Source organism: Ranitomeya variabilis, chromosome 2 (assembly GCF_051348905.1).
Source record: "Ranitomeya variabilis isolate aRanVar5 chromosome 2, aRanVar5.hap1, whole genome shotgun sequence".
NCBI lineage: Eukaryota > Metazoa > Chordata > Amphibia > Anura > Dendrobatidae > Ranitomeya > Ranitomeya variabilis.
In genome coordinates, this window is record NC_135233.1 from 641,156,676 (window position 1) to 641,179,704 (window position 23,029).

Consider the following 23,029-nt stretch of genomic DNA (forward strand, 5'->3'; position numbering starts at 1 on the left):
CCGGATCATGCAGCTTTACTGTATATGAAAATCCCTATTTATTATAATTGCCAGACCTGAAATAACAAGCACTTTTCACCTGTTGTGCCCCTCCATTTCCTTGTAGATTGTAAGCTTGCGAGCAGGGACCTCACTCCTAATGTCACTGTTTAAATTGTCTTAACTTGTACTGAATTTACTGTCTGTACATGTCCCCACTTAATTGTAAAGTGCTGCGGAATATGTTGGCGCTATATAAATAAAAATTATTATTATTATTATTATAATAGATATATCGATAGATAGATACCATAGATAAATACGATAGATGGATCCATAGATATGATAGACAGATACGATAGATATGTATCGTATCTATCTATTGTATCCATCTAACGTATCTATTTAGCTGTGTGTGTATATTCTTCAATGAACTATGTAAATGAAGAGGTTGGACAAGAAATGACATCACAATTCTTTTTTTTTTAGTATATCTTTATTGAGCTTGCAAAAACACACACAAATCCGCATGAAAAAAATGCATGAAAAACGCAGGTGACCTGCCAGTGACCTCAGGTGCAGATTTTACCTGCGTCAAATCCTGATGCAATCCTGAATGTGGAAACATACACTTAGGCTGTGTGCACACGTTGCGGATTTTTCAAGTTTTTTCGCTATAAAAACGTGAAAAAAGTGCTCACATTAAGCATCCTATTAAAAGCAATCCGCATTTTGTGTGCACATGCTGAGTTTTTTTCCTGAGCGGAAACGCATTTCAGAAAAAAAGCAACATGTTCACTAATTTGTGGAATCGCGGGGATTCCGGACACATAGGAATGCATTGATCCGCTTACTTCCCGCATGGGGCTATGCCCACCATGCAGGAAGTAAGCGGATCATGTGCGGGTGGTACCCAGGGTGGAGGAGAGGAGACTTTCCTCCACGGACTGGGCACCATATAATTGTTAAAAAAAAAGAATTAAAATAATAAATAGGGATATACTCACCTTCTGGTGGCCCCCTGAGTCTTCCCGCCTCTCAGCGGTGCACGTGGTGCCTTCAGATCCCAGGGATACTGTGTGCGAAGGACCTGCGATGACGTCACATGACCGTGACGTCATCGCAGGTCCTTCACACACAGCATCCCTGGGAACGGAAGCCGCCGCGTGCACCGCTGAGGAGATCGGGACGTCGGAAGGTGAGAATAACTTTTTTTTTTTTTTTTATTTTTTTTTTTTTTTAGCATTAGATCTTTTTACTATTGATGCTGCATAGGCACCATCAATAGTAAAAAGTTGGTCACACTTGTCAAACACTATGTTTGGCAAGTGTGACCAACTTGTCAATCAGTTTTCCAAGCGATGCTACAGATCGCTTGGAAAACGCTAGCATTCTGAAATCTTATTATGCTTGCAAAACACTAGTGTTTAGCGGGAATATGCATGCCATTTCCGCATGCGATATACCTGCAGCAGGAGTTGCAGAATTACCGCGGAAATTTCCGCGGCAATTCTGCCACGTGTGCCGTAGCTTTATTGCGACGTGTAGTGGGAATCTGCCCAGCTCTGCTCGGCAGGCGCTGTTTGATGTGCTCCGATGGACTTGGAGAAGATGCTTGCAGAACTCTAGGTGGAATATTTCAGTCGGCCCAGCATCCCACTTTGACCAGTTTCTGCCGTACAGAAGGATTGGGGCAATGATGGAGTCAAAGATTTTTAGCCAGATGGTTACTGGTGCCTTGAGATGGTACAGTCGTCTTCTGATGGCATAGACGGCTTTGGATGCCTTGTCTTTTAGTAACTCAATGGCTTGCTTGAAGCACCCTGACTGGCTGAGTTCTATGCCCAGGTAGGTGTACCTCTTGGTTTCTGTAAGTGGATGGTTGTCTATCATAAAGGGCCAGTAGGTTTCTGCTTTCTTTTCTGGAACACCATAATATTAGTTTTGTTCTGGTTGATTGGCAGTGCCCATGTGATGCTGAAGGTCTCTAGGATATTCAAATGATCTTGGAGGCCTTTCTCAGTTGGTGATAACAGCACGAGGTCAACCGCATACAGCAGAAATTTCACCTGGGTGTCATGGAGGGTGAGTCCTGGTGCTGAGGAGGACTCTAGGGCCACCACCAGCTCATTGTAGATGTTAAAGAGCGTTGGACTGAGTCTGCAGCCCTGTCTCACTCCTCGGCTCTGTTGGAAATAGGCCGTCCTCCTTCCATTGACCTTCACACTGCAACTGTTCTCAGTGTAGGAGCTTCGGATGACGACATATGTTTTGCCTCTTATTCCGCTCCCAATCAGTTTTAGGAATAGTCCTGGGCAGGGTGAGCGAAACGGATCGAACAATTTCAAAAGTCGCCGACTTTTGGCAAAGTCGGGTTTCGTGACACCCGACCCGATCCTAGTGTGGGATCGGCCATGCGGTCGGCGATCTTCGCGCCAAAGTCGCGTTTCGTATGTCGCGTTTAGCGCAATTTTTTCAGCCAATGAAGGACCGTGGGCAGAGTGATGACATAGGTCTTAGGGGCGTGCACACCTATCGCCATCTTATCGCTTGTGTGCTGTAGCGATTTGCAATGTAACCAGCTTTTCTGTGCAGGGACGGAGGAGAGAGAGAATATTTACCATTGACTTGCATTGGGTTTCGTGTTTCGGTCGATCCACGACTTTTCGCGGTAATCGGCCGATTTCACTCGACTCGACTTATGAGATAGTCGGGTTTCGCGAAACCCGACTCGACCCTAAAAAAGTCGCTCAACCCTAGTCCTGGGTGCCACACTGAGTCGAAGGCCTTCTTGAAGTCCACAAAACCTCTCTCTCTCTCCCCGGAACAGGAAGTCCAAACTGTAGGCCCGATAAACAAAATCGGATCCGGCGCATCACTTTTTAATAATTTGCACCGGATCCGTTTTTTTCTAAAATAGCCGGATTATGCCTGAAGGCAAAAACCGGATGTGTGAAAGTAGCCTAATGAGGGCGGTTTGTTTTCAGATACGGTGTCCGTCATATGGCGGATGCTCTAGTGGAAACTAAACAGACTCCATTATAGATAAAGGGATATGGATAATGGGGTTTCTTTTGTCCATCATGAGACAAATTCAGTTTGCAACAAAACTGATGGGGGTTCTGGTACCATATTCCTGTACTGTTGGTGGTTCTGGTACAATATTCCTGTACTGTTGGTGGTTCTGGTGACGTATTCATGTACTACTGGTGGCTCAGGTGATGTATTCATGATGGTTCTGATGGATCCATCATCAATTCATTAATGCGACACCAAAATCATCATCCGTGTATAAATAGAACACCAGAGCCATCAATGGTACATGAATACGGCTCCAGAACCATCATCAGTAAACATATAGATCACTAGAACTACCATCAGTACATGAGTACAGCAACAGACCCATCACCAGAACCTCATTCATTACATGAATACATCATAAGAACCACCGTCAGTAAATACAACATCAGTATCATCATTAGTATATGTATGTCATCAGACCCACCAGCAGTACATAAATACATCACCAAGCTTTGTACAGTAACCAATTGTAATGTCAGGCCCATATACATTTGTATCTTATATAAGGAGTTATCAGTTATCAGGCTGTGGTGCATACAGGAACCATAGTACTGATAATATGTAGTCAGAATCAACAAGTAAACATTTACATCCAGGAACCTGCTACACACGTGGTCAAAATTGTTGGTACCCCTCGTTTAATGACAGAAAAACGCACAATGGTCACAGAAATAACTTGAATCTGATAAAAGTAAAAAAATAAATCTATGAAAATGAACAAATGAAAATCAGACATTGCTTTTCAACCATGCTTCCACAGAATAAAAAAAATAAATAAATAAAACTCATGAAATAGGCTTGGACAGAAATGATGGTACCCTTAACTTAATACTTTGTTGCTGCACAACCTTTTGAGGCAATCAAACGATTCCTGTAACTGTCAATGAGACTTCTGCACCTCTCGACAGGTATTTTGGTCCACTCCTCAAGAGCAAACTGCTCCAGTTGTCTTGTGTTTGAAGGTTGCCTGTTCCAGATGGCATGTTTCAGCTCCACCACACTGTAGACCTTATAAAGTACCTGCCATATTGGCCTTGGAATACTGATTAAAAAGATACCTGCGGTGAAGAAAGCCGTTTGGAGGTTTTTGTGTAATCTGTGTTTGAAGTTTTCATTGAATGATTTATTTGGGTGGGCCTATGGGCAGGGTCTTACCTTGGTGCTCTGTCGCTTAGTCATCCTTCTGTTATAATGACCGGTCACTGATCCCTCAGTAACCTGCCTCCTATTTTGAATATTGTGCTTCACTACGATGATGTTTTGAGCAGCGGAGTTATACTGTATGTCTTCTCTGTGTGTATAGGACCAGACCGGGAGTAAACCGAAGAGAAGACATATCACCTCTTCTCAAAACGTCTTGCTAGTGAAGGCAGTGGGCGGCGCATGCGCAGATTAAGGACATGAACAGTGGCAATACTATGCAAAGACTTCCGATCATGGGCAGTGCGCCTCTGAAGCTGGGACACATACAGTATGGCACTTGAGATGTCGCCAAAGCTTGTAACTTATGTTATCACGCACACAGGGGCCTGATAACATGCTAAGTGGGCCGACTAGTCTGGGGTCACTAATGCCCTCTCGACTAGTTAAAACCCTCATTTACATTTCATAAATGGACTTTAGAAATACTTTTTCGAAATATTTGTTTATGTGCATAATGTAATACAGGGACTGTTAGGCAGGGTGTTTATATATGAAGACACAACTGCTGTTGGTTCTGGGGAGCACTGGGGACCGGACAGGTTCCCTTTAACTTATTTACAGATTGCCACAAAGCAAATAGACCCTAACTAAAGATTCTACAATAAAATTAAGATATAACTTTTATTCATCAGCTTAATGGCCACTGGGCAGAACCCTCCAGCTTATAAATGGTAGGTTATGATGTCACAGAGGTCCATCAACTGAATAGTATTAACACAGTAGCCAATCCTGGGGCATTTGTGATAACCAAAGGACCATGTCTGATTGGTAAACAAAGATGTCAATCATTATGCTTAACCCACAGATTCGTATTTATCTGAGGAGAACTCGCCTGTCCAATAAAAAGGTCCTTACAGGAAAGTACCTATATTTGTATCTATCCAATTATAGCGATTGGCGGTATCAGAGGGCCAGTCAGAATTTCTTTCCAGGTGATCTGTATAAAACCAAAATGGGATTAAGGACCTTAAGGTCACGTGACAGTCACCGGCACTTGCCACACGCTGCCACTCCATGCAAAGAGACATTAGAATGAATTAATAGAACAAACCCAAAATGAAAGATAAAAGTCTAATGTTCTCCCACATACTCACAACCACAGTGGGGGAGCCTACAGAGGAGACATAATACAAGAAACAGGGACACTCCTACTACCAATATTTATAAAACAGACAAAAAATGGAGTACACGTCCGAAAATAGTTACATAATACTTTATTCAGTTACAAAAATAACAACAACCATGTGACAGATTACTTTTTTTAAAAATTACAAAAAGATTTCAGACAAGGATAGGTAGCACAGACCAAAAAACCGTGCAGCCCATAACTGATGCCATATACAAAAAAATCACGTGCATAGTGCAATAAATAATGCAGGCACTGAGCCGGGGGTCGCGTGGGACCGTATAAGAAAGTGCAATTAGCCCTGTACACAGGCTTGTACACTCACTAAATATACAATCATTTCCATCCCCGAACTCTTACCCAAATGCTGGCGTCAGAACTGGACCACACCGTTGCCCCAACGCGCGTTTCGCGTTGGCTTCGTCAGTGCACTTCTCCCCTGGCTTTGACATGAAGTGAAGAGCAGGCAAGAGAGCACACTGTCCGTGCGCTTTGAAAGAAGATAACTTGGTGAGCGGAAAAGCAGAGGTCTGTCTCATCCTCGAAAGTGACACCACTTTCGGGGGCTGGCAGGTGTCGTCTTTTCCTGCTCACGATGTTATCTTCTGACAATGCGCACTCACAGTGCTCTCTCTGGCCGTCAGGTCACTTCTCATCAGAGCTGGCGAAGGAGCGCACTGTCACTTTGAATTAAAAAAAATATTGGACAGCGACAAGAGCCTACTGAGCATACGTTGGAATTTACAACTGGTGAATGCAGGTAGAGCCGAGACGTCACTGATGATGTTTAATTTCAGGCTTGAGACAAAGTATGCAGCAGTGTCCACAGCCTCTGTCCCCGGTAGACATCTTGTTTGCGTATCTCAGCATGCACTGGGGATTCTAAAATGAAATGTCAAACAGGAAGTTGGTAAAATATATAAGATAACACAGAGTAGAGAGGAAACAGTAGGGACTTTTTAGTTAAAGTATATTAGAAAATCAACTAGATTATTACACTAGACATTTAGTATTAAATCAATGTTGATTTCGAACCACCCCTTTAAGAAACCTACATTAGTTTTTGTTTGTTTTTTTTTCATCCGAGGAAAGCTGATGACACTAATGGTAAAAACTGACCAAACTGATGATACACTGATCAAAAACACTGATGAAACTTGGACAGTTTTCCTGCATATGAAAAAATCACTAATGTATGGGGGAGCCCTTACTGGCGTTGTTCAGTGCATTATTCACAATTGTCACTGTCAATTTACCTTTTAGGCTATGTGCACACGATGCGGATTTTGCTGCGGATCCGCAGGAGTTTCCCATGAGTTTACAGTACAATGTAAATCTATAGGAAACCGAAAACGCTGTGCCCATGCTGCGGAAAAAAACGCGCAGAAAAGCAGCGGTTTACATTCTGCAGCATGTCACTTCTTTCTGCGGAATCCGCAGCGGTTTTACACCTGCTCCATAATAGAAAACTGCAGTGGAATCCGCACAAAAAACGCGGTAAATCCGCAATAAATCCGCAGGAAAAACGCAGTGTTTTTCCCCTTCGGATTTATCAAATCCGCTGTGGAAAAATCCGCAGTAGACCATTCTACGTGTGAATTCCGCTCTTGGGCTCCCTCCGGTGGTTATAAGTAGCATTTTTGTGAGTTCTGCTCTTGGGCTCCCTCCTGTGGTTTCGAGTGGTATGGCTGCTTCTTGGATTTAGCATCAGCAGCTGTTTTCACTGATCGTCTTTCTGGCTCTGCTATATTAGTCTGGCCTTTTCCCTAATTCTATGCCAGTTGTCAATTGTTGAGCTTGGAGTCATGGTTCTCTGAGGATTTCCCTGCCACTCTGACCATTTCAGCAAAGCTAAGTTCTTGCTTGTCTTTTTGCAGTTCACTTGTTGTGGACTTTGTTGTTTGGCATTTTCTATGTTTTGCTCATTTGTCCAGCTTATCAGTATGGATCTTTTTAGCTAAGCTGGAAGCTCTGGGCAGCAGAGTTTGCCCTCCACACCTTTAGTCAGGTGTGGACTTTTTCTAGTTTTTATTACTGACCGCAACAGTTTTCTGTTCTGTACTAATTCTGTCTAGCTAGTAGTGGCCTCCTTTGCTAAATCTTGTTTCATACTACGTATGTCATTTCCTTCTCCTCTCACAGTCATTATTTGTGGGGGGCTGTCCTATCCTTTGGGGATTTTCTCTGAGGCAAGATAGCTTTCCTGTTTCTACCTTTAGGGATAGCTAGTTCTCCGGCTGTGACGAGGTGTCCAGGGAGTGACAGGAACATCCCACGGCTACTGCTAGTGTCTGTGTTAAGATTAGGAACTGCGGTCGGTATAGTTACCACCTGCTCAGAGCTAGTCGCATGTCGCTCCTTAATCACCAGACCATAACAGGTATGTGCAAACGCTCAGTATTTGGTCAGTATTTTACATCAGTGTTTGTAGCCAAAGCCAGGAGAGGAACAGTCAGAGGAAAAGTATAATACAAACACGTCACCACTTCTGTATTTATCACCCACTCCTGGTTTTAGCTTACAGATACTAATGTGACATACTGTACTGAACGTAGACTAATAAAGAACAGTCTAAAGGCATGCTGTTAGAAAACTCGGCGAGCCATGTCCTCATTAATGTGCATATCCCCATGGGCGCGCTGTTCTATGTACACCTTGGCCCACCTGGAACACTATCCCTGGATGCAGATGGATTGCACTGCTGAACTCAAGCAATCAGACGATCGCAGGTTCGAAACCTAAAGGTTAAAAAGAAGTTTTAAAAAATATAAAAATTTGAATCACATTTTTTTTCCACATTAAAACAAAAGAAATACAAATAAACAAGTTTTGTATTGCTGCATTAGCAAAAGTGCAATCCATCAGTATTAAGAATTATGAAATTAACTGATGGCAAGCTGTAAAGAGAAAAAAAAATGGAACAACCACAATTGCAATGTTTTTTTTTTTTATTTTTGTCTTTGCAGCTCCGCCACAAAATGGAGTAAAAAATCATATGTACCCCTAATGGTATCAATAAAAATGTCAGCTCGCCAAGCCAAACAAGCCCTCACACAACTCAATCATCGGAATTAACACATATTACAGGTCTCAAAATGACTCATTTTTACCAATTCTAGAATTTTTTTTCACTACTAAAATAACAAAAAAAAACTATGCATGTTTTGTATCAATGTAATTATACTGACCCGGAGAAGCCATGTTTCCAGGTAAAGTTTCACCACATCATGAACACCAATAACACAAGACACACAAAACACAGGCACAATTGCATATTTTCTTTTAGAATTTCCCTGCACTTGGATTTGTTAAAATAATTTTTATCATATAAAACTGCAACTCTTCTTGCAAAAAACAAGCCCTTACACGGCTTTGTTGACTGAATTCTGAAAAACGGATGGCTCTTGAAAGAAGGGAAGAGGAGACAAAAGCGCTAAAATGGAAAGTTGCCCAGTCATGAAAAGGTTAAAGTAATTGTGTCATCAGAAAGTGACATTGCCTAAATCAAATTTTCATGTTAAAAAGTATTCTTTTAAACTCTGCAATTATCACTGTGGTTTACACTTCTTGCTCTATGCAGATGACTGTCATCACGAGCGGGGTTAGGGTATGTGCACACGTAGAATGGTCCACTGCGGATTTGATAAATCTGCAGCAAAAACGCTGCGATTTTGCTGCAGATTTATCGCGGTTTTCACTGTGGTTTTACAACTGTGGTTTTCTATTGGAGCAGGTGAAAAACCGCTGCGGAATCCGCAGAAAGAAGTGACATGCTGCGGAATGTAAACCGCTGCGTTTCCGTGCGTTTTTTTCCGCAGCATGTGCACTGCGTTTTTTGTTTCCCATAGGTTTACATTGTAATGTAAACTCATGGGAAACTGCTGCGGACCCGCAGCTGCGGAAACGCTGCGGATCCGCAGCAAAATCCGCAGCGTGTGCACATAGCCTTACATACATCATACAGGAGCCACCAATCACAGTAGCTCACCGCCTCCCCGTCCCTGCACTATGATGTTTGCCCAGCTCAGTGCATGCCTAGAGATCTATAGAAGTCAGTGATCGGAGCCAATCTATGTACAGAAAGCAAATTAAAAAAAATCTTCCACCGGACAGTAAAAACAGATTCGAAGAAAAAAAAAGTATCAACATCTGGTTGTAATATTAATAATAATTCTTAATAATAGAGGCGATACATTCCCTTTAACAGCACTGGCATCTACTTATCTATACAAAGAGCGAGTAAAGATGGAGGAAGCAATTAGTAGGCTTGTGGTCTATCAGCCTTGTCAGTCCTGCTCACCGCTGCATGGGAGACCTGCAAATCTCCTTACCTCATTCTCTCCTTTTTGGATTAGACAGGCTGGCTAATCAAGAGATTGGGTGGCCTCATTACAGATTACTGACCTGGTCGATGGACTTTAGTTCTGCAAATCACTTCTATCTCTACTGCCTACAGTGCATCCCTACTGATCAACACCTCATTACAGGGCCGGACTGGCCATCGGGCACTTCTGGCAAATGCCAGAAGGGCCGGTGCCAGTAGTGGGCCGCTCGATCCGCCTCCCCTCGCCCCCGCCGACTCCCCCCTCGCCGTCGCATTCAACTATACCGGCGTATAGAAGCCGGTACAGTTGAATGCAATGATGGAGGAGAGAGCGTCTACAGACGCTCCCTCTCCCATCATTCCCCACTCTGCCTCTGACACTGCGGGTGCGCAATGACGTCATATCATCGCGCACCTGCTGTGTCCCGGGCAGACTGCAGCTGCTGTGACAGGAGCAGGAACCAGGGAGCAACGCTGGCAAGAGGAGAGGTGAGGAGAGTGGTTTTTTTTTTTTTTACTGGACAGTGGGCCATTCTCGGGGGGGGGGGGGGGGGAGGAAGAGAAGAGATGCGGGCTGTGCTCTGCTGTATACTACTGTGTGGGCTGTGCTGTATATAGTACTCTGTGGGCTGTGCTGTATATAGTACTCTGTGGGCTGTGCTGTATATAGTACTCTGTGGGCTGTGCTGTATATAGTACTCTGTGGGCTGTGCTGTATATATTGCTCTGTGCTGTATATAGTACTCTGTGCTGTATATAGTACTCTGTGGGCTGTGCTGTATATAGTGCTCTGTGGGCTGTGCTGTATATATTGCTCTGTGGGCTGTGCTGTATATATTGCTCTGTGGGCTGTGCTGTATATATTGCTCTGTGGGCTGTGCTGTATATAGTACTCTGGGCTGTGCTGTATATATTACTTTGTGGGCTGTGCTGTATGTAGTACTATGGGCTGTGCTGTATATATTGCTCTGTGGGCTGTGCTATACATATTGCTCTGTGGGCTGTGCTATATATATTGCTCTGTGGGCTGTGCTGTATATATTGCTCTGTGGGCTGTGCTGTATATATTGCTCTGTGGGCTGTGCTGTATATATTGCTCTGTGGGCTGTGCTGTATATACTGCTCTGTGGGCTGTGCTGTATATACTGCTCTGTGGGCTGTGCTGTATATACTGCTCTGTGCTATATATATTGCTCTGTGGGCTGTGCTGTATATATTGCTCTGTGGACTGTGCTGTATATATTGCTCTGTGGGCTGTGCTGTATATATTGCTCTGTGGGCCGTGCTGTATATATTGCTCTGTGCTCTGTGCTGTATATAGTACTCTGTGGGCTGTGCTGTATTTAGTACTCTGTGGGCTGTGCTGTATTTAGTACTCTGTGGGCTGTGCTGTATATATTACTCTGTGGGGGGCTGTGCTGTATATAGTACTCTGGGCTGTGCTGTCTATATTGCTCTGTGGGCTGTGCTGTATATATTGCTCTGTGGGCTGTGCTGTATATATTGCTCTGTGCTGTATATAGTACTCTGTGGGCTGTACTGTATATAGTACTCTGTGGGCTGTGCTGTATACTACTGTTTGGTCTGTGCTGTATACTTGTTATGATCCGGTGGTATGATCTCAAAACTGACCTGATACATATAACCAGAATGTTAGGACAAGTTCTGGGGATGTGGAAGCTATACTGACCGCAATCCTGATCCTATCCAACACACTAAAGGCAGCCGTGGAGCGTTACCTAAAAACCTAGACGCCTCTTCACAGCCTGAGAAACTGACTGCCCCTAGAGAGAAAGCAAAGACCTCACTTGCCTCAGAGAAATAACCCCAAAGTTATAGACAGCCCCCCACAAATAATAACGGTGAGTTAAGGGGAAAATACAAACGTAGAAATGAAACCGGTTTAGCAAATGAGGCCCGCTAACACTAGATAGACAGAAAATAGATAGTTTTTGTACTGACCGCACAGATTCCTATCAAAAATAAACCACGCAGAGAGTACAAGAACCCCCACACCAACTCACGATGTGAGGGGCGCACTCTGCACCCCAGAACTAACCAGCAAGCAAAAAATCACATAAAAGCAAGCTGGACTGAACTCATCATATACTGAGAAACGTTTTCAAGGAAATAATGAGCAAAATGAACAAGCAAACTTAGCTTCTCCAGCAGGAGACTGGTCACAAGGAATATTCAGGAGAGCTCAGAATCAGGACTGAATACACCGACAGCAGGCAACAAATGAAGGTCCAGGTGAGTTAAATAGGCCCAGCATAGAAGGAAATGAAGCAGCTGAGCCCAGCCATATCGCTAAAGGCCACCAGAGGGAGCCCAAGAACAAACTCACACAGTACCACTCATGACCACAGGAGGGAGCCCGAGAACGGAATTCACAACAATACTACTGCGTGGGCTGTGCTGTATACTACTGCGTGGTCTGTACTGTATACTACTGCGTGGGCTGTGCTGTATACTGCTGTGTGGGCTGTGTTATCTACTACACGCGCTGTGCTATATTATGCAGGCTGTGCTATATACTATACGGTTTGTGCTATATACTATGCGGGCTTTGCTATATACTATGGGGAGTATATTATATTCTATGGGGGAGGCCATGTTATGTACTATGTGGCTGTGTTATATACTATTGTGGGGGTATATTATATTCTATGGGGGAGGCTGTGTTATATACTATGGGGGAGGCTGTGTTATATACTATGGGGGCTGCATTATATTGTATGGGGGGCTACATTATATATTATGGGGAGGTGGGCTGTATTATATTCTATGGGGGGTTACATTATACTCTGTGGGGTGGCTGCATTATACTCTGGGGTGGCTGCATTATACTATATGTGGGCTGCATTATACTGTATCGAGGACTATGGGGAATACGTTATACTATATGAAGAACTATGGGGTGCATTATACTATGGGAAGTGAATTGTAGTACATGGATGACTATGGCGGTGCATTATACTATATGGAGCACTATGAGGAGTGTATTATACTATGTGGAGGACTGAGCAGTGTATTTTAATATGGAGGACTATAGGAAGTGTATTATACTATATGGAGGACTGTGGAGCACATTATAATATATGGAGAACTATGGGGTGTATTTTACTAAACAAGTAAAATGCTGCATATTCAGATTGTTTTTGCTGGAACAAAAATCATTGTTCTCAGCAGCACATCGCGGGTGTAAACTGTAGATGTGCTGCTTATAACATGATACTGTATGGTGATCTGTTAGTGGTCTATTAGTGATCCGTTCTGTCCCATCATTATTCCTCAGTTGGTGGAAAGAGGCCGGGAAACAAGCGTTGAACAACTTCCGTATTGTCGATCAAACTCATTTTGCGGCCTGAACTCAGCGCACGTAAATACAACAGAAATGCTTTTGTGTGATGTGCAATATGTTAGCATTTGGGGCCCCATTTTAAACTTTGCCTTGGGCCCCACTTTGCCTAAAACTGGCCCTGCCTACAAGTGTACAAAGATATTATACAGTCACCATGTGACAAGTGGGCCTGTGTAACTTCAAATGCCAGGGCTGAATTTTAGTCCCAGTCCGGCCCTGCCTCATTACCATCTTTTAGGGTTGGTACATGCAATAAGTTTGGTTTCTTAGCCTTATTTAACCTATCCCAATATTTCACGTAACTGTAATCATGACCAGGATGGTGTTCCTTCCAATCGATGTACAGTTACATCATAGCACCACGCTGACTGCTGGGAACTTGGGGAACTTGGCTAAATGGATAGCCGAGCTCCTGCTGTATTAGCCAGGGCTGGTGCCAGCTCCATCTCTTACCCCAGCAACGCAGTCGTGGGGAGCCGATGGTTAACATGCACTTGGAGGTCAAATATTGACTTCCAGGTCTGTCAGTTACAGTGACCTGTTAGGTACTGCCAAGTCTGATCTAACAAGCTTTCCGTCAATGTAATACTGACAGGTCTAATGTCAAAAGTAGTGTGAGTTATTAAACCAGTGGTCACATAAATGAAAGTTGATGTCCCATATAACTAAAATGGTAAAAAAAAATTGGCAAAATGTAAAAAAGAAAAAAATATATTTCTCCAATTGAAACACATTTTTTATGTAAAAGTGAAGCAAAAAAAGTACACATTTCGTATCACTGACCGAAACGTCTCAATGACCCAATCTATGAGACTCATGTTATTTAACCAGTAGAGTGAACAAGCTATTAAAAAATGTATTTTTTTAACCACAAAGCAACACAGAAAGTGGAATCAAACGTGGTTAAAATAAAAATTAAAAATATCAGTTCTGTCTTAAAAAAAGTCAAGCCCGAACATGGTTTTGTTAATGGTAAAAAAAAAAAAAAAGTTATACCTGTCAGAATACGGAAAAGCAAAAACAAACGTTTGTAAAATATGGTTTTACTGTGCTAAAGAAGAAAAAAAATCTTCATAAGGGTTTGTTCACACAAAAAAACTGCATTTTACTGTACCAGTAAAGTGAATAACATTTCTGAAATCTCACGCTGCTTATTTTTTCTTTCCAGATTTGAAGCAGTTTCTAGCATGTCAATTCTTTTAGCGTTTTTGCAGAATTTTTCATCCATTCTAGTAAATAGGAATATATGTGCATATTTTACTCAGCGTATTTCCTTCCAAGGTAAACCTACTACAATTGCACTGACCAAAAGAAAAAAATGTCTTGAGAAGACGGACATCACCAAAACGGAGGCCAAACCGAGTCCAGAGTAACTGTGCCTGCCATTATAGTGAATTGTTCTGTCTGAACCACATATTTTGCAGATTTAAATAGAAACCCCAAATATGAGTGCTCAGCATAGAGCAAAGGATAAATGTGAACCAAGCCTTAAAAGTGATCCAAAATGTTCTGTACCCCAAAATAGCACCAATAAAAGCTTTAACTCAACCCACACTTTACGTTAGTAGCACCACTCAGCGCTGCAATATAAAAATGTTTGAGATGTGCAGGATGGCATCCATGTGCTGCCCGTATTTAACATCTCAAATTATAGGAGAAGCTTTGTAATTATCCGTCTGTGAAAAACTCTGACGACACAGATCCAAAAGACTGATGACACGGGGCCCCTAGGCATCAGGGATCATGAGAGCATCAGTATAGTATAGTACACTTAATAGTGTATTAAGCGTATTGTTGGCATGTTATTGTTATTACTTGTTGGTGATTGGTTATTGTTGATTAAGGGGTGGTTTGGAGACTATTTAAACTGGGTTAATGTGACGTGCTGTGCTTGAAAAAGATCATGTAGATCAAAACGTCGCCACAGAGGCAGAATAAAGCAACTGCGATTTTTCACCAACCCATGAGGCGCTGTCTTCATTTTTTATTTGGATGTTTTCCGGGAAGGACTCTCTGGAATTGACGTTCACCTCTCTTGTGGGTAATAGTTAACCCTTTATTTGCTATGAGGTGCTGTGAATTGTTTATTCTTTGAATATAACTGGGCCCCTAGGGTCAATTTCATCTGTGGGCCGGAGGCACCTCAGTCCGACCTACCTGTTTTAAAATAAAAATTCAAGGTTTGAAAATTGTTGTTTTGTTCTACATTTTTGCTGAAATTCCAATCTACTATATAATTGTCTAAGGGTCATTTCCGTCTTTCTGTCTGACTGTTTTTCTGTCTGTCTGTCTTTCTGTCACGGATATTCATTTGTCGCGGCCTCTGTCTGTCTTGGAATCCAAGTCGCTGATTGGTCTCGCCAGCTGCCTGTCATGGCTGCCGCGACCAATCAGCGACGGCCACAGTCCGATTAATCCCTCCCTACGACCCTGCAGTCAGTGCCCGGCGCCCACTCCATACTCCCCGCAGTCACGGCTCACACAGGGTTAATGCCAGCGGTAACAGACCGCGTTATGCCGCGGGTAACTCACTCCGTTACCGCCGCTATTTATTAACCCTGTGTGACCAAGTTTTTACTATTGATGCTGCCTATGCAGCGTCAATAGTAAAAACATCTAATGTTAAAAAAAAAAAAAAAAAAAATCATTATATACTCACCTTTCCCGCTCTTCGCGACGCTCCGGTGACCGCGCCATGCAAGCGGCAGGTTCCGGTGCTAAGGATGGTATGCGACAAGGACCTGCCATGATGTCACGGTCATGTGACCACGACGTCATCACACCCTGGGACTGGAAGCTGCCGCCTGCACCGCACACAGGCGACAGAACTACAAGGGGCCCTCGGAAGGTGAGTATATGTTTATTTTTTATTAATTAACGTGTGACATACGTGGCTGGGCAATATACTATGTAGCTGGGCAATATACTACGTGACTGGCCAATATACTACGTGGCTGGGCAATATACTACGTGGCTCTGTGCTGTATACTACGTTGCTGTGCAATATACTACGTGGCTCTGTGCTGTATACTACGTCACTGGGCAATATACTACGTCACTGGGCAATATACTACGTGGCTGGGCAATATACTACATGGCTGGGCAATATACTACGTAACTGGGCAATATACTACGTAACTGGGCAATATACTACGTGGCTGGGCAATATACTACGTGGCTCTGTGCTGTATACTACGTGGCTGGGCAATATACTACATGGCTGGGCAATATACTACGTAACTGGGCAATATACTACGTGGCTGGGAATATACTACGTGGCTGTGTGCTGTATACTACGTGGCTGGGCAATATGCTACGTGGCTCTGTGCTGTATACTACGTAACTGGGAAATATACTACGTCACTGGGCAATATACTACGTAGCTGGGCAATATACTACGTGGCTGTGCAATATACTATGTCACTGGGCAATATACTACGTAACTGGGCAAAATACTACGTCACTGGGCAATATACTACGTAACTGGGCAATATACTACGTGGCTGGGCAATATACTATGTCACTGGGCAATATACTACGTAACTGGGCAAAATACTACGTCACTGGGCAATATACTACGTAACTGGGCAATATACTACGTGGCTGGGCAATATACTATGTCACTGGGCAATATACTACGTAGCTGGGCAATATACTACGTGGCTGTGCAATATACTATGTCACTGGGCAATATACTACGTAACTGGGCAAAATACTACGTCACTGGGCAATATACTACGTAACTGGGCAATATACTACGTGGCTGGGCAATATACTATGTCACTGGGCAATATACTACGTAACTGGGCAAAATACTACGTCACTGGGCAATATACTACGTAACTGGGCAATATACTACGTGGCTGGGCAATATACTACGTCACTGGGCAATATACTACGTCACTGGGCAATATACTACGTAGCTGGGCAATATACTACGTGGCTGGGCAATATACTACGTCACTGGACAATATACTACGTCACTGGGCAATATACTATGTCAATGGGCAATATACTACGTAACTGGGCAATATACTACGTGGCTGGGCAATATACTATGTCACTGGGCAATATACTACGTAACTGGGCAAAATACTATGTGGCTGGGCAATATACTATGTCAATGGGCAATATACTACGTAACTGGGCAATATACTACGTGGCTGGGCAATATACTATGTCACTGGGCAATATACTACGTAACTGGGCAATATACTACGTGGCTGGGCAATATACTATGTCACTGGGCAATATACTACGTCACTGGGCAATATACTACGTAGCTGGGCAATATACTACGTGGCTGGGCAATATACTACGTCACTGGACAATATACTACGTCACTGGGCAAAATACTATGTGGCTGGGCAATATACTATGTCAATGGGCAATATACTACGTAACTGGGCAATATACTACGTGGCTGGGCAATATACTATGTCACTGGGCAATATACTACGTAACTGGGCAATATACTACGTGGCTGGGCAATATACTACGTCACTGGGCAATATACTACGTAGCTGTGCAATATATTATGTCACTGGGCAATATACTACGTAACTGGGCAAAATACTACGTCACTGGGCAATATACTACGTAACTGGGCAATATACTACGTGGCTGGGCAATATACTATGTCACTGGGCAATATACTACGTAACTGGGCAAAATACTACGTCACTGGGCAATATACTACGTAACTGGGCAATATACTACGTGGCTGGGCAATATACTACGTCACTGGGCAATATACTACGTCACTGGGCAATATACTACGTAGCTGGGCAATATACTACGTGGCTGGGCAATATACTACGTCACTGGACAATATACTACGTCACTGGGCAATATACTATGTCAATGGGCAATATACTACGTAACTGGGCAATATACTACGTGGCTGGGCAATATACTATGTCACTGGGCAATATACTACGTAACTGGGCAAAATACTATGTGGCTGGGCAATATACTATGTCAATGGGCAATATACTACGTAACTGGGCAATATACTACGTGGCTGGGCAATATACTATGTCACTGGGCAATATACTACGTAACTGGGCAATATACTACGTGGCTGGGCAATATACTATGTCACTGGGCAATATACTACGTCACTGGGCAATATACTACGTAGCTGGGCAATATACTACGTGGCTGGGCAATATACTACGTCACTGGACAATATACTACGTCACTGGGCAAAATACTATGTGGCTGGGCAATATACTATGTCAATGGGCAATATACTACGTAACTGGGCAATATACTACGTGGCTGGGCAATATACTATGTCACTGGGCAATATACTACGTAACTGGGCAATATACTACGTGGCTGGGCAATATACTATGTCACTGGGCAATATACTACGTCACTGGGCAATATACTACGTAGCTGGGCAATATACTACGTGGCTGGGCAATATACTACGTCACTGGACAATATACTACGTCACTGGGCAATATACTATGTCAATGGGCAGTATACTACGTAACTGGGCAATATACTACGTGGCTGGGCAATATACTATGTCACTGGGCAATATACTACGTAACTGGGCAATATACTACGTGGCTGGGCAATATACTATGTCACTGGGCAATATACTACGTCACTGGGCAATATACTACGTAGCTGGGCAATATACTACGTGGCTGGGCAATATACTACGTCACTGGACAATATACTACGTCACTGGGCAAAATACTATGTGGCTGGGCAATATACTATGTCAATGGGCAATATACTACGTAACTGGGCAATATACTACGTGGCTGGGCAATATACTATGTCACTGGGCAATATACTACGTAACTGGGCAATATACTACGTGGCTGGGCAATATACTATGTCACTGGGCAATATACTACGTCACTGGGCAATATACTACGTAGCTGGGCAATATACTACGTGGCTGGGCAATATACTACGTCACTGGACAATATACTACGTCACTGGGCAATATACTATGTCAATGGGCAGTATACTACGTAACAGGGCAATATACTACGTGGACATACATATTCTAGAATACCCGATGCGTTAGAATCGGGTCACCATCTAGTATTTTCATAAATGCGCATCGAGATAAATGTATCACTTACATGAAGAACAATATGTAACGAAAAAAAAAACAATCTCAGAATCAGTGGGATCCGTTGAAGCATTCCAGAATTATTACCTCATAAAGTGACACTGGTCATAACTGTAAAATTTGGCCTGGTCAGGAAGGTGAGAACAGGCTGTGGCGCTAAGGGATTAAAACAATTCTTTCTTCTATATTTTAGCATTTGCCGGAAGTTACCTCGGCCGGTACCAAAGTAACAAAGCTGGAGACTCCAAGGATTGCAACCAGCTTCTCAAGCATCTTGTTATGAAAATTAAAGCAACCGGTCCTATTACAGTGGCTGAATACATGAGAGAGGTTCTAACAAATCCCATAAAGGTACAGCCTCCATTTTGATTGATGTAAAGAAAGCAATATCTTTATTATATAATCACATTAACCCTCAAGTAATAGGAATAAAAATAGTTACATTCTTCAATGGGTAAAATAATAAACCTAGAAAAAAGCTGAAGAGCCGTTCTGGAGAGCCACCCTGAGAGCTGCTCCCGAATTCCACTGATGGGGTTCATCCGGCCAGCTACCATGTAATACTGGATTTCTGCCTTTCCAGGTGAGATTCCTGAGTGGCCATGGCTTCCCCCAGCAAAATAAGAGGTCATTTCTGATTATGTCAATTTAATATTGATGCGTTTTTATGTCTGCAATAATGTTTAACAAGTTAATGTTCTAAATGTTATTTAGCATTATTAAATCATTCATTTGTGAAAATCTTGAGCTTTCTTTGGTAACCTTAGTCGTTCCTGTATGTCATCTGTAGTTGTATATATTTCCCTAGAAATCTCAGGATTTCTGCATCTTTCCTTGTTCCCCAGGGCTACTATATGCACCAGGACATGCTGGGAGAACATGGAGATTTCGTCACGTCCCCTGAAATAAGCCAAGTGTTTGGAGAGGTATGTGTAATATGTGCAATGATCTTTAACCCCCACCTGAAGGGCATCATCTGGGCACTCCTACCATGGTCAACGCATCACTGTAGTTGGAAAATTTGGGCATAATTTTTCAACAAACACAAGTACCAGTTATAAAATAGCATCTAAGTATTTAACCCCTTCAATGCCACAATCAAATCTTGTCACGCCAATGCAGTCATCACTAAATATAGCATGGACTTGACCTGTTAGCAAAAAGTGTGGTGGTCTTAATTTTTTTTAAGATTGGTGAAGTTATACTAATAAAGTTTGCATTTTTCCTCACATTTTTTTCACAAAAACACAGCTTTTTACTGTCCCAGCAGCAAAGTGTATGAGATTTCTGAATTTTCATGCACCCGCTGCTTTTTTTTTTCTTGCATATTAAAATCGTCTACAAATATGCAGCACCTCATTTTTTTCAGCGATTTTGCAGCATTCTTCACCCATTCTAATGAGTGGGGAAAACATATTGAAAACTGTTTAGTTTTTTTTTTACATAGCGCTTTTACTGCCAATAGACACATTTTGGGTGCAGAAATCTCTGCAGCAAATGCTTAGCATGTGCACATAAACTTGTGGTTAAGCAATAGTAATAGAGAACTTCTTTAACTCCTTAGTAATGGAGCTAGTATTGACCTTTAAAGGGGTTGTCCACTACTAAGACAAACCCTTCTCATACCCCACGCTTGGCCCCGATAAAATACAAACACCTATACTCCACTCCCGTGCCGCCACCGTTCCCGCGGTGTCGGCACTCACTCTCCCTGGGGTTTTCGTGCGGTGTTGTGACACATGACCCCGGCACCTGATCAGCGCTGGCGTCACTGTTCCAGCATACTTACGGATTGAACATGAGGAGGAAGTCCGGGCTGGACGAAGCATTTCATTGCTTAAGGTGCGTCGGGTGTGGTGGGTCCCCGGAATATCTGTTGAGGTAATTTTATGTGCTTTAAATGTTATGTTGGTTCTAATAAATAGACCTATGTCTCTAACTTTCTAAAAAGATCTTCTAAAGAATTAACCAGGGAAGCCCCCCCATTATTACATGTAGTAGTGCCTTCACTGATCTGGTTGAAAATTGAGGAAAATTTACTGAGACAATGTCTGTCCATATCAAAAGTCACTGCACCAGTTATTTCCATAGTCTATATAAGAATGTACAAATGTGAAAAAAAAATTATATCCAAAAAAGGTAGGGAGCACAACAAGATCAGAATAAGTCAATTAGTAAGGTAAGGGGGAGATGGATAAAGTCAGCTTACCAGTCTTCATTAGATTCCAAGTTCCATCGCACACGGAGCCGCCCTGATCAAAGGCGTAGTCAGATTGCAAGCAGAAAAAAGGGTTGTCTCCAAAGTAGAAACTCATATGAATAAAACTTCACTTTTAGTTTAGAGCTTTCTTTCTTTTTTTTGTTGCTTTTTTGTGTGATATCACTTTGTGCTGTCTTTACAAGGGTTAACATGGCAGGGAGTTTTCACCTGTCTGTTTAAAGAAATTAACGATTACACTTGTCACTTCTTTGTTGATCTGTATATAACTATCATGATGAGGGACCGTATTCATACCATGAGTAAGACCTCATAGGCAGAAACACGTTGGTTACCAGGGACCCCACAACTTGTACAAATCTGAGGCCATGTTTTTAACAAAGGTATATATAAAAGTGAAGTTTTATTCATATGAATTTTTATGCTGAAGACAACCCTTTTTTTCTGCTTGCAATTTGACTACACCTTTGATCAGGGCGGCTCCGTGCGTGGATGGACCTTGGAATCTAATGAAGACTGGTAAGCTGACTTTATCCATCTCCCCCTTACCTTTAAAATAGTTTGTAGAATCTAGTGTGTTATAGAGGCCTGATCCATAGGCCACAAAAATTATTCTGTTCCTAGTGTCATACAGTAGGGGACCTGACTTTCAAATTGTTTGTAGCATCTAGTGTGTTTTAGCGGCCTGATCCATAGGCCACAAAAAAATGCTTGTGTTCCTAGTGTCATAAAAAAAGGGGAGAAGCCAGCGCTGCTTATGGTCAGAACGCAATGCATAAAGTGCACATATTGATTTCTAACTGAGTTTCAAAAATGAGACATTTAGCAGGTCCAAGCATAGACATTTCGGGTCCAACCTTCACACTGCCTAACCAGCACCAAAGATAAAGGGTGAGACAGGCCCAGACACAGGTGCATAATCAAACAGAGCCTAGGGCAGGGCATCCGGGGCAGGATGAAGTAGGGTCTGAACAGCATCATGACCCTCGCCATCAGACGTTAACCCCTGTGGGGGAAATGATCCTGATGAGATTCAGATGTCTGAGGCTCACGCTTACTGCACTGTGCTGTCAGGGCAAGACGAGGAGGAGGGTGACTCCAAAGACGAGGAATGTGATAACACACAGGATGATGATGATGAGGTGTTAGATCCCAGTTGGCGTGAACATAGAGGCACACAGCTGAGTAGGTCATCTGAGGAGGAAGACAAGGAGGTTACATTGCGCCATACGTCACAGACACGTAGTGATGCAGCCACGATGAGCAATGCATGCTCAGCCACAACTGTGCCTGTGACCAGCAGTGTCCGCAGGTCTGCAGCTCGCAGGGGTGGCAAGGGTTGCCTAGCCTGGGCCTTTTTGACACTGCAAAGAATGAGCTAACTCACGTAATCTGCCAGCTTGCAAAAAAAACCTGAGTCGAGGTAAAAAGTGTAGTAATTTGACTACTACATGTATGAACCCTCACATGCGCAATCAACATGCTTTACTGTGTTAATCCCACTGCACAAAAATGAGGACCAGCAGACCTCAACAACCATCAGCTGCCCCATCAATGGCATCTGCTGCTTCTTCCTCCTCCTCTGTTACTGTGCCAACTATTGAGATGCAGCTGTTTGACCGCAGAACCTC

The 23,029-nt window shown here is 42.9% G+C and overlaps 1 protein-coding gene across 1 annotated transcript in view; it reads left to right on the top strand.

Annotated features, from left to right (window-relative positions):
* NDUFAF7 (NADH:ubiquinone oxidoreductase complex assembly factor 7) overlaps positions 1-23,029 on the top strand; it is a 74,482-nt gene that overhangs the window by 9,980 nt on the left and 41,473 nt on the right. Inside the window, exons 2-3 of the mRNA XM_077289119.1 lie at positions 19,374-19,531; positions 20,026-20,106. Of these exons, the coding sequence (XP_077145234.1) occupies positions 19,374-19,531; positions 20,026-20,106 (239 nt within the window). The remainder of the gene's footprint in view (positions 1-19,373; positions 19,532-20,025; positions 20,107-23,029) is intronic.